General features: G+C 42.5%; 1 protein-coding gene across 10 annotated transcripts in view; it reads left to right on the top strand.

The window, feature by feature from the left end:
* SH3KBP1 (SH3 domain containing kinase binding protein 1) overlaps positions 1-15,356 on the top strand; it is a 361,711-nt gene that overhangs the window by 166,888 nt on the left and 179,467 nt on the right. For 9 of the 10 annotated variants that reach the window (XM_059720873.1, XM_059720872.1, XM_059720874.1 and 6 more), the window contains one exon: positions 6,859-6,965. In XM_059720873.1, the coding sequence (XP_059576856.1) occupies positions 6,859-6,965 (107 nt within the window). Of the gene's footprint in view, positions 1-2,627; positions 2,671-6,858; positions 6,966-15,356 lie in introns of those variants that run through there. The other variant, XM_059720876.1, reaches the window with a different exon arrangement.

Here is a 15,356-nt window from a genome sequence, read left to right on the forward strand (position 1 = left end):
TTGTGTCAGAAGAGCCTCCTGGCACATCTGCAGGCACAGTTTGTAGAACAGAATGGTGTGGAGCACCTGCTGCAAAAGTATGCAACAACAAAATATTTGACTCTTCATGCCTTTGCACAGAAGGGCATATGCAGTCTTGATTTCAGTTACTTCCTGTACTTCAGCATGCAAGCCTGATTTTATTAGTAATACAAGGTTTCTTTTCCTGTGGTATTTCCTAGCTTTTCATAGAAAATAACCAAAAACAGTAGATTGAATAACATTTAAGACTTTTGAAATCTAACAAAATTGTACATGTCTGTGACAATCTGAAAATATTTGGCAGCATACTACCTGCATGTTCTGAGAGGAGACCTTCTAGCACATCATAGGAGCCCTGTTAGGAGACAGAGTCTCTCCCCCGTAAACTTTTAATCTAGACTTCCAGGGTGCAGGAGAGGCAAGGCATTGCAAATTTATAGAAGACCTCAGGGGTTCATCCCCTGCTTCGTTCATCTTATGGTTCTTTGGAAACTGAGTAAAGACTTAACGCCTACCACAACCGTTACAGAAGAAAGAGGAGCTGCACTTGAACCCACACTCACTTCAGTGTCTGCACTGGTTTCTTGTGCAGCCAGTCCTTCACCTGCTACACACTTAACACGGTTTTCACTTTAGCTTAGCTCCTTCAATATGGCAGTGAATTTTTCCATAGTTGCACGCTATACTTTAAAGATAGCCTGTGTGTGCAAAGCTTATTTATTTAAAAAAAAAAAGGATTTAACTGTTGTTAAACTGAAACCAGTTCCTTCCACAGCAGTAAACAATATTACTTCATTATATAGCTATTTCAGTAAAATTTAGTCTTTCTAGCCCAAGCCAGTACAAAAATTCCAGTAGTCTTAATGAGAAAATAGGTTTTGTTCACTCACCTTCCCTCTCAGTATCTTTGCCACTTTTTGAACTTAAAAAAAACATGGGAAACATCCATCCAAATATTAAGTTTTACAAAATTATGAGCAATCAAAAAACAGAATTAGAGTAGTAACATTATACAGCCTTATTTTAATAGCTGTTGCAGCTGCTGATATAACCCTAATTTTGTTAAATATATTTTAAAATTTCCTCTTCATCGAGCAGCACACAGATTTTAATTGTGCTGCATATCTCTTGTAAATCCCACAGCAGCAGCAGTTAAGATAGCAACCAACATTTGGAACCAGTTGTAATATTAGTAGATGAAGGGAAGAAAGCAAGGTATTTATACCCAGGTATTAAATACTCAGCAAAATGGGTATTTTTTAACTGCCTGGGAGTTATTCCAGTTGGTATGGAGAATGGCTGAACGTGCTGCGATCAGAAACTTTGTGTTCCAAGTAAACGGAAACAAAAAAAACGTGTGGATGACTAGAATGGGAATAGTCCTTCTAAAAAAAGATCTTTATCTTTGCTAACAGGTTGTATATGTTGTGGTGACTTTAACTTTTTTTCAGATCAGCTGTTTTCATAGTGATCTAGTACCAGTTGGTTCAGTGTGAACTCTCCATGTTCCTTTATCACACAAAACAAAACAAAACAATCTCTTCTGTTGCATAGTTCTTAGCACAGCTAGTGCACCATTCTAAAAATGCGGAACAGTCCCATATTCACGAGTCCTGGAAGATTACTTGTGGCACCTTCTTGTTAAAACCATAAAGATGAACGGCTGCTTCTATTATCACCTGCATTAAGACCTGGGTAGTACTCTGATTCTTCCCTCTGTTTCTTGCTGTTCTTAGACATCCAGAGAGAGAGATTCAGGAGGAGAGGGAAAAGTGAAAGAACCAGGGGACTAATTTGAGAGTTTTTATGGTAACTTTTGAGGAAGTCTGAACAGGAGAGTACACTGAACATGGTGTGTAGGTCTTCCTTCTTTGGTATCATGCTGCTTTCATTCCTAGATGTACTGTACTGCTGTGAATTTAATGTCTGTGTGGATGAAACCGTAACTTCATGATTCAGTACTGCTACTTTGCATTTCTGTCGAGTTTTCTAGGATCTTCTTTTTTTCCAAACATTAATTTAACCTCTCAGTACCTTGGGAAGAGGGAGTGGTGGAGGGGTATTATTATTCCTGTTTGATTGGTAAAACAGAGGCCAGGAGAACTGATGTTATTTTATCTCTGTGATTCTCAGCCAGGGTGTTGCAGCATGTTAGGTTGCCATGAAATCCTTTTAAGGGTGTTGAAGGATGCTGTACAATAATAGGGCTGTGAATAATACATATGATTCATGAGATAAACTCAGCGATTTCACATAGGGACCTGCAGCATCAAAAACATTTTGACCTGTTGTGGGCTTTGTGAGCTCTCCGCCTCTCCTATTTTTCCAATCAAAAAGTATAGTCAAAAGCATAAGCTAAGAGTTGGCATTTTCTGAGCAATGCCTTGCATCTAAAAAAGGTTGAGAACCACTACTCTTTACACAAGGAGACAGGTGGAATAAGGAAGGGGTCCTTCCCTCTTCTGGGTCTTACTCATTGGGTGTTTCTTTCTCCTGTTTTTGCAGGGATTTAGACTTGCATCTCCTAGCTCTCAGGAGAGTTTCCTAACCACCAGGCTATTGGCAAGATTGGGGTGGACATATTCCACTCCTGTTGAAGTTGGGCTACTGTACAGAAAGGAATGCAAGCTTCACAGGGCCAAAGAGAGAGTAAGCTTGACTACTGCTTAATAATGAAGCCATTCCCTTAGAAGGTAGAGTCCTAGCATCTGGCACCTGGTCTCAATACTGTTTCTATATTTTATCTAACTCTGTAGTGCAAAATGCTTGTATCCTGACAGCTGATGCACTCTCCTGGCAGATGGCAGTTGGGGTTTGAGCCCTCTCAGACTGAGTTGAGGGTATTGAACATGAGTCTTAGTTGTGGAGCTAGTGCTTTTACTGTTCTGTACAAGGTAATCATCATGTCTTCTTACCACTCCTTCCTTCTCCAGTGGCCAGGGGGAAATAGTTATCTGTATCCAAAGGATCAACTGGGGTGTCTTTAGTCCAGGAAGTGATTTCAGTCTATAAATCCTGGTCTCACACAGTTTCCTAACTGTAGCCAAAGTCCAGGAAGCAGATAAGATTTCAGACACATCCCTCACTGTAGCAGTTCCTGTTGGCTAGCATGGGCATCTCCTCACTCAGCATATGGGGTACTGAGAGTCCCATTCTGAGGGACCTAACTCCACTCTTCTTTTATTTTATATGCAACCTTGGTGCCTTGCTTTGGTTATGAGAATGTCAGTTCTGCTGGGTACCTTCCCATGCCAAAATCTGTCTGAGGATCCAGGCCAAAATCCTCCTTTTCCCCTCCCCACATCACTGAATTGGTAGTTGTGTATTGTTTCTTGCTGAGTATTTAAAAGAATGACTTTGACTGTCTGTACTTAGCCATAAAGTCAAAAGCCTGAGTCTGAATCAATTCAGTCTTTGCAGGTTAGTCTAAACAGCAGAGATTAAACTGAGAAACAACTGGACAGATATTCGCTTTTGATTCAGGAAATGCAGCCACATGCCTGCAGTGGCTCAGGCCAGAAGCCAGGTAGCACTAGTGCATGGCTCTCTGGCATGTAGCCAGCATGCCTGTGCATTTGCTTCCACTTCCCAATGCCCCTGAGGTCTCTGGGCTTGAAGTCCACAGCCACATCAGCAGGACTCTGCAGGGTTGCTCATCATTTAATCTTCCTGCTTCCAGGTGCTTCTGGAATTTGTAGTCTGCAGTTGCATCCCGCAATAAGTTTTTTTAGCTTGGCAGGGCAGTTCTGTGCCTGGGGAAAGTAAAGTTTAACCCCTTCCCTGGCCCCAGACCCCGGCCAGGGTTTGCCTGTGGGGAGCAGTCCCTGCCTCCCCCATACTCAACCCCCCAACACTTCTCTGCTGGAACAGACAGCACAGCCCAGCCCAGGGCTAGAAAGCGTGCTGGGATGTTGGGGGACTGTGATTTAACTTGTACCAGGAAGGGGTCTGGGACAGAAGTTTCATAAACCCAGTTTGACCCAAATCAGTTAAGTGTGATACTACATTCAACTAGGTTGATCTTAAACCATTTTCGGCCATTTTGAAACTGGTTTATGTGCACTGAACTTTTGTTCTGTTGCAGGTTTAAACCAGTTTCTGATTATGTAAACCAGTTTATGTGCGACTTCAGTCCATAGTCAACAGGGATATATGCTTGATGGTTATTTAGTACTTTTTCTTTCTTTTTACAGCAAGAGATTTTTCACCATTCATCCCTGCTTTGAATAAACTAATTTTGGAAGTAGATAACATGATTAGGCAAAGTGATTGGACTACTAGGTAGGAGTCGGTGAATACAGTATAAACTGAAGATTGGGTTGTTAGAGACCCATCATGCGTCAAAGTAAGAGACCAAGTGTTCACCATGATCCTGTCCTAGGACAATTTTCAGGAAGTGTACCTGTGACCAATAAAACAAATGGGCTACTGACAGTACCAGTAAATGCCGAACAAAAAGGAAAAGTGGGGCATGCAAAGGGAGCTAGTATGAGAGGAGGACAGAATGTGTAGTTGTTAGAGGCGCATATGTTTCCAAACCTAGGAAATGTTTGAAGGATCCCTGGAGAGAATTAGTATGAGTCTTATTGTCTTCATGTAATTGAGTAATAATTTTTCTATTGTGTATGAATCAGTGCTAATTGAAAATGGAAGGAAGATGTACATTTACAACTATACCATAAAAATACCTTAAGTAAATATTCAGAAAAGAAGATCCATGCTGTTTCAGTACTATCCTGCATTGTTCATATTCCATATTCTCCTAGCAACATCAAAGACGTTTATCCTAGAGTCGCACAATATTGATTATAAAATACCATGGCAACTGAAGTGCTTTAGTCTATCAAATCAATCAACAGCCACCACTTGATAAGTGCTGACGTTCATATAATGAGGATTTCTATCTTTAGGAAAAAATTACTATCTTCACAATTCAGAAAGTGTTATGGGTAGAATTTATTTATTGTCTCTGATTTATTTGATGATTTTATTAGGCTGCATCCTAGCATCACACTAGTTTAAGAAGAGAGGAATAAATTGTCATCTTTATGAAAATAACTGACCAAGTTTAGTTCAATTGCATTAAAATATGTTTATTTTTAAAGCTCGGATGTCTGTTGAGTAAAAATAGCTCAATGACAATGAACACTGCAATGGGAGAGGAGCAGGGTATAGAAGATTCTGGACATGCCCAGTTTTCTCTGCATCCACCATCTGCCACTGAGAGAGAGGCTACTAGGCTAGATGGACCTATGGGCTGATCCAGTAAATGGCATCTTTTGATGTTTTTGTGAAATATTTCTCTTAAACCCGTGGATGGCAGAAGTTAATAACTTAAGGTGCCTATACACATACAGGGAAGCTGCTCTGACATGCTGTAATTACAGCACATTGGAGCAGACTCGATTCATCAAGTCTGCTGGAGCATGGAAATTACTGTCCTCCAGAAGACTCCAGTGCCATGTGCGTCATTGTCACTATGCTGAAAAATGGCAGTGGGGCACTTTAACTAAAACTTGCTCAGTGAGCTTTAGTTAAAGTACCTCTGCCACCATTTTCCAGCACGGGGATACTGATACGTGTGACACTCTAGGCACTTTAATTAGAGTGGCTCAAGAGCTGCTCTGATTTAAAGTGCCCCCCCCCCCCTTCCCTGCAGCACATTTATGAATGCCTTTAGCTACTGTTGCAAGTGGAATTGCTTTACAAGGTGTTTGTTTGAAGACTATGCTCCTTCTCCTTTTTCCATTTGGAAATCTGGTTGAAAAAAAAGTCATCAGAAATATAGCTTTACTCCGTTTATCCTAAGGAGCATTTTAGTGCTGTTAGGGATTATTTTCCTGGAGGAAATCTATACTGATTGTGTAACTTCCTTTTTTTTTTAACAGAGGCCAGTGGACATTTTGACAATAAATATGAAAACATTCCTGATGCATGTGTACGCATGTATCTGGGGGATGGGAAGGATAAAAATGCCAGTTAATAAGTTATTTAAAAAATTATTCATGATATGAATAAATGTGTTGTCAATGTATTCATTTGGCATGCAGTTTAGCTCATACATTGCAAGGCATCTGGACAAGCAATTGTATTATTAATTAGGGAAGGAGCTGTATTTTAATGGTTCCTCTCATTCTACCTCCTCTACCCCAACATCCAAAAATGTTGTTACTCTTACTGGGGTTTTTTAACAGAGGAAGGTGAACAGTATGCTTTAGCAAGTAAATTGTAAGAAGTTTGTTTCTTCCCTTTCTGTGCTACAGATAATCTGTTTAGCAGGGAAAAGTTCCAAAGCTGATGACAACTACTACTACTACTTCTTGTGCTTCCTCTTTGTCCTTCTCCTTCTCCAGCTTGACTAAATTTAAATCACTCATCATCGTATGTTAGTGTGTAGGTATGCAGTTGTCTTTGGAATGGAACTCAAGCTGATTGCCAGGCATTTAGAAATAAGCTTTTTATTTTTACCTGGACACCATGTTTAAATCAACAGATATTTTTGCACGGTAATTTGCATCTAAGACAAAAATGGTTGGAGGGAATTATATTGGTTGGAGGGAATATTATATGCTAATATGTTTCATTTCTAAATGTCAGTCTTTTCCTGTAGATTGATCTGAGGTTCATTTAATAAGCATTGCACATCTTCAAAATGTTTATCAGTGCTCACAGTAGAATGCTGCTGCAACTTCAGCTGTTTCCCATGGACTGTGGTGAGGAGGCAGTGCAGCTGGGTTTTGTTCAGGGTTTTAGGTAGCTATGTTACTTGTTCAGGGAGTCTTAATATAGTTAAATTTTAATCTAACTTTTCCCCTTTCTTCTTTTACTTTTAACTAGGAGAGAGAAACAGACGAAGAAGATGTCAAGTAGCTTTCAGTTACATGCCTCAGAATGAAGATGAGCTGGAGTTAAAAGTTGGTGACATCATTGAAGTGGTGGGAGAAGTGAGTAACTTTTACTGTGTACTGTACATGTGTACAATTCTGGTATGTTATATATATACTAATCATTCCGATGGCAATATACTTTAAAAACAAAATTAAAAACAAGTGTTATACACTGTTCTTATACATATGTTTAAGTTGCTTTAGGGTTCTTTTTGGCTCTTGTGTTTCTGCAATTATATGTTGACATCAGCTGTTTCAGACTTCTACCTGCAGGAAGTGGCTCATAGTCCATACCATGCATGCATACCTAAGGTAATAGAAAAAGCCATTCGCCATATGTTCCAGGTAGATCATCTATAAGGAAGAATGATCTTCACCTAGTGACATGCATAGCTAACAAATTTTACTGGAGCCATTAAAGTTCAGCTAGGAAATTCATCTCGTTTCTTTTACTAACTAATTTTGTAATAGCTTCTTTTTTTCTGTAATGATTCCTAGTTGAGGCTAAAAATAATGTATATTATGTATGGACGTTGAGTCATAAAAGGTAATGTGAATCAGTTTGCTGTAGTAGGGGTTAGTTATGAAGGCTTAGATACTGACCTTTTTAAATGGTTCTGAATGAGTGCATCTGCTCATAAAATTGGTACCACGCCATTCAGGCAGCACTCTGAAGAGCTGGATCTTGCTCCACTGAGTCTGTTGGAAGTTATCCCATTGATTCAAGTAGTTTCAAGATTAAGTTCCAAAATACTAACATAAAATCTTTAGAATGAGTCAGGATTTCTTCAAACTCATTTAATCTGTATTTACTTAACATTAAAAGTATACCTAAGAACTTAATCTGATAAAAAGTCCTATAAAAGGCTCGATTTTAGGTTTGCATAATTTATTTCTTAAGTTGTGTGATAGTTTGTTTTTTTTCACAGTGAGTGAACAGTTCATAAACTAGGCCTAATAGAAATGTGATTAGTTTTATTTTTTTTGTTTTTTTCTAAAGTCTATTGCAACCTATAGTCAGATCTAGCAGACTCTACTTGCTATAGCAAAATGTGAGGGGCTTTAGTAATCACTGTCTCCTTAACATGATTGCATACACTAGTGCTGCACATTTGTTCTTCCCAGAACCAGACATCTCATGTCACCCTCACTCCGTCTGTGAGCAGAATGGTAATAGGGAATGTCAAGATTATGAGATATTAGAGAGGACATTTGAAAGACACAGTTAACCCAACATTTTAATGAATTTCAAGGCAGCATGAGAATTGTTGTCACTGCAGTTTTGAAGCATCTTTGACCTTTTTTCTGCATGAATACAGAAAAATCTTCCTTGAATTGCCCCACTTAAAACATTGATAAGTCCTTTTTTGAAGGACAAAGAATCAAAATAATTTCTTACTCAATCCAAGTAGGCTGGCCTTGAGGAATAACTTTCCCTGTCTTCCCCCTTCACACACATGCAGATAATGGTATGTTTTTCATAAATAGTTGTTTTAAATATTGTACAAACACTTTTTAAATTAGCAATATGCGCATCTGGCATGGACCTGGGTAGTGCACTGCCAGGATTGCTGTGGCACTGGAAAGGTTTGCTCATGGCTAACATGTAGGCAGGCTCACGGGCAAGTGACAAGAGACAGGTTTGTACTTTTTTCCAGTATTCATTTATGTCCTAGGGAGATATAGGTAACTGACAATATCAGCTATCTGAGTTCTTTCTTATGGACTTCCAACTGCAGTAGTACAATACAGAGCAGTATCTTAACCTCGTCAGTCAGAGATTGGCAACATATGCCTGCAGGCCTGATCTGGCCTGTGTAGCCAGAGAGTTTGTTTGTGCCTCCTCTGGGGCAGGTCAGTGAGGACCTGTGCTGAGACCAGACAGCTGGAAGCTATGCCTACACTACTGCTGCTGTTTTTCTCTACACCTCTTCCCCCTCTGCCTCCCTGCTCCCCTGGCTGCAGTGTGGGTTCAGCTTTCAGTGGGTGAGAAGCTGCACTGGGGCTAGGAAGTGTGGCCTCAGCTGTGCCTGCACTGCAGCCAGGAGGTGGGAGGTGGTGTAGGGGAAGCAGCAACAACACTGGCAGATTCCAGCTGTCCTGCCTTGGTGCATCTTGGTGCCCTACTATGTTGGGCCTGAACCAGGCTGTTCCTGTCCATGTCTTGCAGTGGTAGCCATCCACTGTCCTAAGTAGTATCAGATTGGATTGATGGATAAACAAACAGAACTCTTCAAATCATAGTGAATGTAGTGATGCAGCACTTCTTATAACTATAGTTTGGCTTTGGAGTGGTGGTACAGAATGGAGTGTTATTTATTCTCTCCTGTCCTTGTCAGCTTAATACAAAATCCTAAAAAAATACAGCAAACTTCACTGATTTACTGGGACTAGATTTGATGTGGAAAGTTGTAATGGTAACTGCGTGAATTTCATTGCTTAGAGGTGCTGCTATATGCAGTGTCATAGAACTACAGCACTGATATCCTTAAACATCGCTTTATGTCAAATAAATGGTCTCGAAGGTAATAATTACAAAAATTAGGTTTTCATAAGAAGTTAGGTCACAGTCATGAAAGCCAGAAATATAAAGATTTTCAGAAAAGCAGTGTATCATGGTTCATACATGGATCGTGCTTGTAAAATGTTAATATTTACTGGCACCAGCACCAAAGTCTGCTTGTTCAAATATGAACATCGTGATGAAAGATGAAAAACTGAATCACAGATTTGTCACAACCCAAGTTGTGAGTTTTTGTTTTGTGTGCTTCAGCACAGCTAAATTGCTCCCCGCTAAATTGTTCCCGCCAAATTGCAGCTTCTTTGCATGGTGGAGTTTTCTGCTGCAACAGAGAACCCCGGGTGCAAAAGAAGTTCCCGCCAATTCGTAGCTTTCTTTGCAGTGTGCATTTCTAAGTTGCAGCACGGTGATGCACGTTGCAAAGAGTTCCCGCCATTTGTATTCTAATTCGAGCCCCATTATTGGTTTACGTTAAATTATTCACACGTGGCAGCTAGGGATTGGCCTGCTAGCTGTATAAAAGGCTTGTGTGGTTTCCGCCCTAGTTGGAGGACTCCACGAACACCAGGAGAAGGAGACTTCGCGCTGTGTGAAGATCTCTAAGCGCTGCGGATCCTTACGGACCCAACGCATTCTAAGCAGGCAACAGAGGTCTGATCAGCCTCTAGCCTCTCCCCGTCGCCGTACGATCCTAGACGTATCCTTCCCTGCATGCCAAAGAGACGGATCCACGGAGCCTAGCAAACTTCGTGTGAGTGAGTCTATTCAGAGCTCTTTACTGGACGGACTTTCTCCGGTTGGTCCGACAGGCTCGCAGTTTAGAGCCTCCAACCGGATGGGCTAGAAGAGTGTTCCCGGAGGAACTCTAGTCCGCCTCTCTTCTTTTTTATCCTCAACTGTAACTCAAGCAAGTTTTTCAGCTTGCACCGCGACCATCTCGGTGTAAGTAAACAATCTTAAAATCAACCGTTAAGTGTCTGTGCCTAATTCTAGCTCGGCGACCTCCCTCTCCGACCCGGCCTGCCTGGGCTGCTGGCCACAGCCCGCGTGCAGAGTGACGAAAAGGGCCCGGGGCTTGACCCGGCCCGCACAAGATTATTTGCTTATTAAAAATGATTTCCACTGTGTGAGTTGAGTGGGCAAGTAGAACTTCGTGAGGTTGCATTATATATAACCATCCCCTCTCATTTCTAGTTGCCCCTGCCCTGCATACTAAATCTTTTAAATTGCCTGTGAATGTTAGGCATTACCTTTGCAAAAAAAGGATGTACCAATTTAGTTTAATTAGTTTTAGACAGACTTAATTAAACCAGTGGAAATCTCAGATACTTTTAATTTGGATTGAGTGGCTTATTTCAGTTTATCCTGAAAGATTCTTGACTGACTTGAGCTAAAACAAAATAAGCCTGGTTTATACTGGTTTAGAAGATCTCCATAATACTGTATGCCAATTAAGCTAAATTCATTTAAAAATACATTTGTAGTAGACAAAACCTTAATCTTTACCTGTGACAGATAAAAGCAAGCTCTATTCTACTACTATTGGTTAGGTTTTAAAATATCAATTGAGGAATTAAAATCTATGGCTGCTAGAGAAGCAAAGATGCCTCTTGAAGTACATGACTGAAGATGCACAAGGTAGCAGTGTTTAGCCCTGCTTATTAGTTCATGTGTGGCACTGCTGACTTGACAATGCACCTGCAAACCTTGCAGGGGCAGAGTTAGCTTGGGGTTTCACTGCAGGTTACAGCCTTGCACCTCCATAGATGAAGTTTTTTCTATAGCACCTGTAATAGTTACTAATAGATACTATAGGAAGCCTCAAGAAGCAGATAGTATTGTGGGCTCAGGTGGAAGAGTAGCAAATAAGTTTTTGGGATGCTAGGTTTGTGCTTTATGTAAACAGTTAAAGTTTGAATTATTAGATTATATCAAAGCATGTGAGTTGCTAAACAAACTTGTGAACTATGCTGCTGTGGTTTATAATGTCACCAGAATCCCTTGATGACATTATATGCTAGTAATTTAAATTTGCTTTCTATTTGTTCTAAGTGGGATATAAATTCATTATAAGATCAGACATTCAGAACAATAGATACAAATGTTTGTTGTGGAACCATAGATTCCCATAACTACACAAAGACTGAAATGCCAATAAAGAATTAATTAACAAAATTAAATTAGAAATATATTTTAAAACTAACACGAGATGAGACCATTTTCAGTCTTGTTTACTTTAACATTTTTAATGTATGTGATTGATAGCTCTTTCTGTGTAGTTCATCTTCTAGGCTCATTAGATATGACTCTAATTACAGTTTTCCTAAAATATGACTGTAGCTAATTCTCCTACTAAATTGGAATACTCAAATGCCAATTATATTTTGTTATAACTCCTTTATATAACGTGAAAAAGTCTTCTTAAGAGCATCTGGCACATCATTTGGCAGTTTTGGGATTTTAATCGTGATTTTATTTTATCCTTATATTGCAATATATTTTAAGGACTGGCTGTGCTTGTAAGTAATCTGTTGGGCTTCTCACAGTACATGAATAAGTCTTTGCAGTATTGCAATATATTACTGCAGTGAAGGTGGTTCCATTGTCCAGAGATAAGGCAGTGTTTGTCTCATGCTTCGTTAATGGCTGGTCCACAGGAAAGATAATGGCCTACAGTGGCTATCTATTATTTTCATGGTAGATGTCTCTGCAGTGGATCCAAAGATTCATACTATTCTGACAACCGAAGCTGGGGTTCAGTACAATTCCAAATGATGAGATTTTTGTCTTTTTTCTTTTTGAAATTAGACCTAAAAATGAAAAGAAGGAAGGGGCAGACCTATTCAGTAAGAGAACATTAAAGTTGCCAAATGTAATCACTCAAAAGTTAGGAAATGTCATTGTCGCAGGGCACCTCGGTGCTCTGCTCCTGGAGAGGAGAAACTGCCAGGGAGAGAGCCCTGGCAGTGCCTAATGAGCACAGCTGCAAGTTGCCGGGTCAACTAATCAGGAGCAGCTGGCCAGAAGGGGGCAGGGCCTGGCCTTTGTAAAGCCCAGGGCTGAAGCCAGGCTAGCAGTTCTCTGCCAGCAGCCTGGGAGGCAGAAGCTCTGGGAGTGAGGATGTGGAAAGGAGCCTAGCAGCAAGTACCATGGTCATATGGAACAATGTTGTTATGGCCATAGGGCTTCGGGTTTGAGTTATAGCCAGACGGCTTGAGCTTGCATTTGTGTTACAGCCTAGGGGCTTGTGAGTTTGTTTGACTTTGTTATTACACCTGGAGGCTTGGGTGAGGCTGTAGGGGTTGGAGGAGGCCTCAACTATAGGGACCCCAGAGAGTGTGGGGTGCCCTAGCGCCAAGAGGGCGCATTATTTGCATAGCGCCAGGGAAGGCGCAGCTCGCACGCCAGGGCGTGAGCAACTGGCGGCAAGGAGCGCGGCCAGTGGGTCGCGGGCGCAACCGGTAGGTTGCAGACGGAGGACATAGACCCCGGATCTCATGCGGGGTACATAGACCCCAGCCCCAGAGCGAGGGGCAATTTCATTGAGAAGCCCAGGGTGGGCACGGCGAACCCCAAAGAGGGGGAGTGCCACATTGTATTCTTGAGAAGCCCCGTGGGGGCACGGCGAGCCTCAAAGAGGGGGCACGCCACACCGTGTTATTGAGAAGCCCCGTGGGGGCACGGCGAGCCCCAAAGAGGGGGAGTGCCACACCGTGTTATTGAGAAGCCCCGTGGGGGCACGGCAAGCCCCAAAGAGGGGGAGTGCCATACTGAGGAGCCCTAGAGGGGCCGTATCGAGGAGCCCGAGACGGGCATAGCGAACCTGGCCGCAGGCTAGTGCGGCAACACCCCTCAGACCGAGGCAGGGCGCTGCGGTTGCCCCTGAGAAGACAGGGAGTAGCAGCGCGGTGAGCCAGGGTCAGAGAGGGTACCCGTGCGGTTGGCTGGAAGGGCCGGGGCCCGCTAGGGAGTCCCAGAGTGGACGAGAGTCCCAGTGAGAGGCTGGGTGCGAGAGAGAGAGCCCAGAGTGGGCTACACTTTAGAGGAGGCCCGGGAAGCGGGTGTACAGACCTAACAACGTCTATTACATCTGCGAGGCTTGGGGCGTGGTATCAGGGGAGGTTGGAGCCACGCACAGCCCATGAGGCTGGGGTGCTTGAGTAGTACCCATCGTACGGGGAGACCCACGAGGGGTCCAGGAGCTTATGTGCCCGAGGAAACACAAGGCAGCCTCCCTATTACATTTTCCCTAAGAGCAAAGACGTGGCGGGTGAGAATGGAGGGTGCCCTCGGGCCGAAGTAGCGCGGTGAGAGGACCTCAAAGAGATCACGGCCCTCCGCGAGGACCCCGCCATGACAGTCATCATTAAGGTTTCTTGTACAATTTCTAACCTCTGTAAAAATGAAGTATTACATAGCCGTAAGTTACTTAATGTCACGTATTCTCAATATTGCATCTTGTCTGTGGCCACACACTAAATGAGGAGTGTTGCATGTAACTTGATGGCAAAGGGCTCATTTTCCTTACCTTTTTGCTCTCCAAAATAATCATAGAAAATTAGGGTTGGAAGGGACCTCAGGAGGACATCAAGTCCAATCCCCTGCTCAAAGCAGGAGCATTCCTAAGTAGATCATCCCAGGCCAGCTCTTAAAAACCTCCAAGGATGAAGATTCCACCACCTCTCTGGGTAACCTGCTCCAGTGTTTTACTACCTTCCTGGTAAGAAAATTCTTCCTCATATCTAACCTAAATTTCCCTTGCTGCAACTTGAGACCATTGCTCCTTCTTTTGTCATCTGCCACCACTGAAAACAGCCTAGCTTCATCCTCTTTCGAACCCCACTTCAGGTAATTGAAGGCTGCTATTAAATCCCCTCTCCCTCTCCTCTTCTCTAAACTAAATAAAGCCCAGTTCCCTTGGTCTTTCCTTATAAGTAATGTCCCCCAGCCCCCTCACCATTTTCGTTGGTCCCCCTGGACCCTCTCCAGTTTGTCCACATCCTTTCTGTAGTGGAGGGGCCCAAAACTGAACACAGTACTCCAGATGTGACCTCACCAGTGCTGAATAGAGGGGAATAATCACTTCCTTTGACCTGCTGGGAACACTCCTACTGATTCAGCCTAGTATGGTGTTAACCTCCTTTGCAACAAGGGCTCACTGTTGGCTCATATTCAGCTTATTGTTCACTGTAACCTCCAGGTCCTTTTCCGCCCAGCCAGTCAGCCCCCAGGCTATACTGATGCATGGGATTGTTCTATCCTAAGTGCAGGACTTTGCACTTGTTCTTGTTGAACCTAATGAGATTGCTTTTGGCCTAATCCTCCAATTTGTCTAGGTCACTCTGAATCCGAGCCCTAACCTCCAGCATATCTACTTCTCCCCCCAGCTTGGTGTCATCTGCAAACTTGCTGAGGGTGCACTCTGCTATCTTCCAAGTCATTGATGAAGACATTGAACAAAACTGGCCCCAGAACTGACCCTGGGGTACTCCACTTGATACCAGCTGCCAGCTAAATATTGAGCCATTGATTACTATCCTCCAAGCCTGATACTCCAGCCAGTTTTCTATCCACCTTACAGTCCATTCATCCAGCCCATACTTCCTTAGCTTGCAAGAATGTCATGGGAGACTGTATCAAAAGCCTTGCTAAAAATCAAGGTATACCACATCCACCAGACTCCCTGTATCCACAGAGCCAGTCACCTTATCATAGAAGGCAATCAGGTTGGTCAGGCATGACTTGCCCTTGGTGAATCCATGGTAACTATTCCTATTGACCTTCTTCATCTCCAAGTGCTTAGAAATGGTTTCCTCGAGGATCTGCTTCATGATTTTTCCAGGGACTAAGGTGAGGCTGACTAGTCTGTAGTTCCCTGGATCCTCCTTTTTTCCTTCCTTAAATATGGGCACTGTATCTGCCCTTTT

This window comes from Alligator mississippiensis, chromosome 1, assembly GCF_030867095.1.
Source record: "Alligator mississippiensis isolate rAllMis1 chromosome 1, rAllMis1, whole genome shotgun sequence".
Classification (NCBI taxonomy): domain Eukaryota; kingdom Metazoa; phylum Chordata; order Crocodylia; family Alligatoridae; genus Alligator; species Alligator mississippiensis.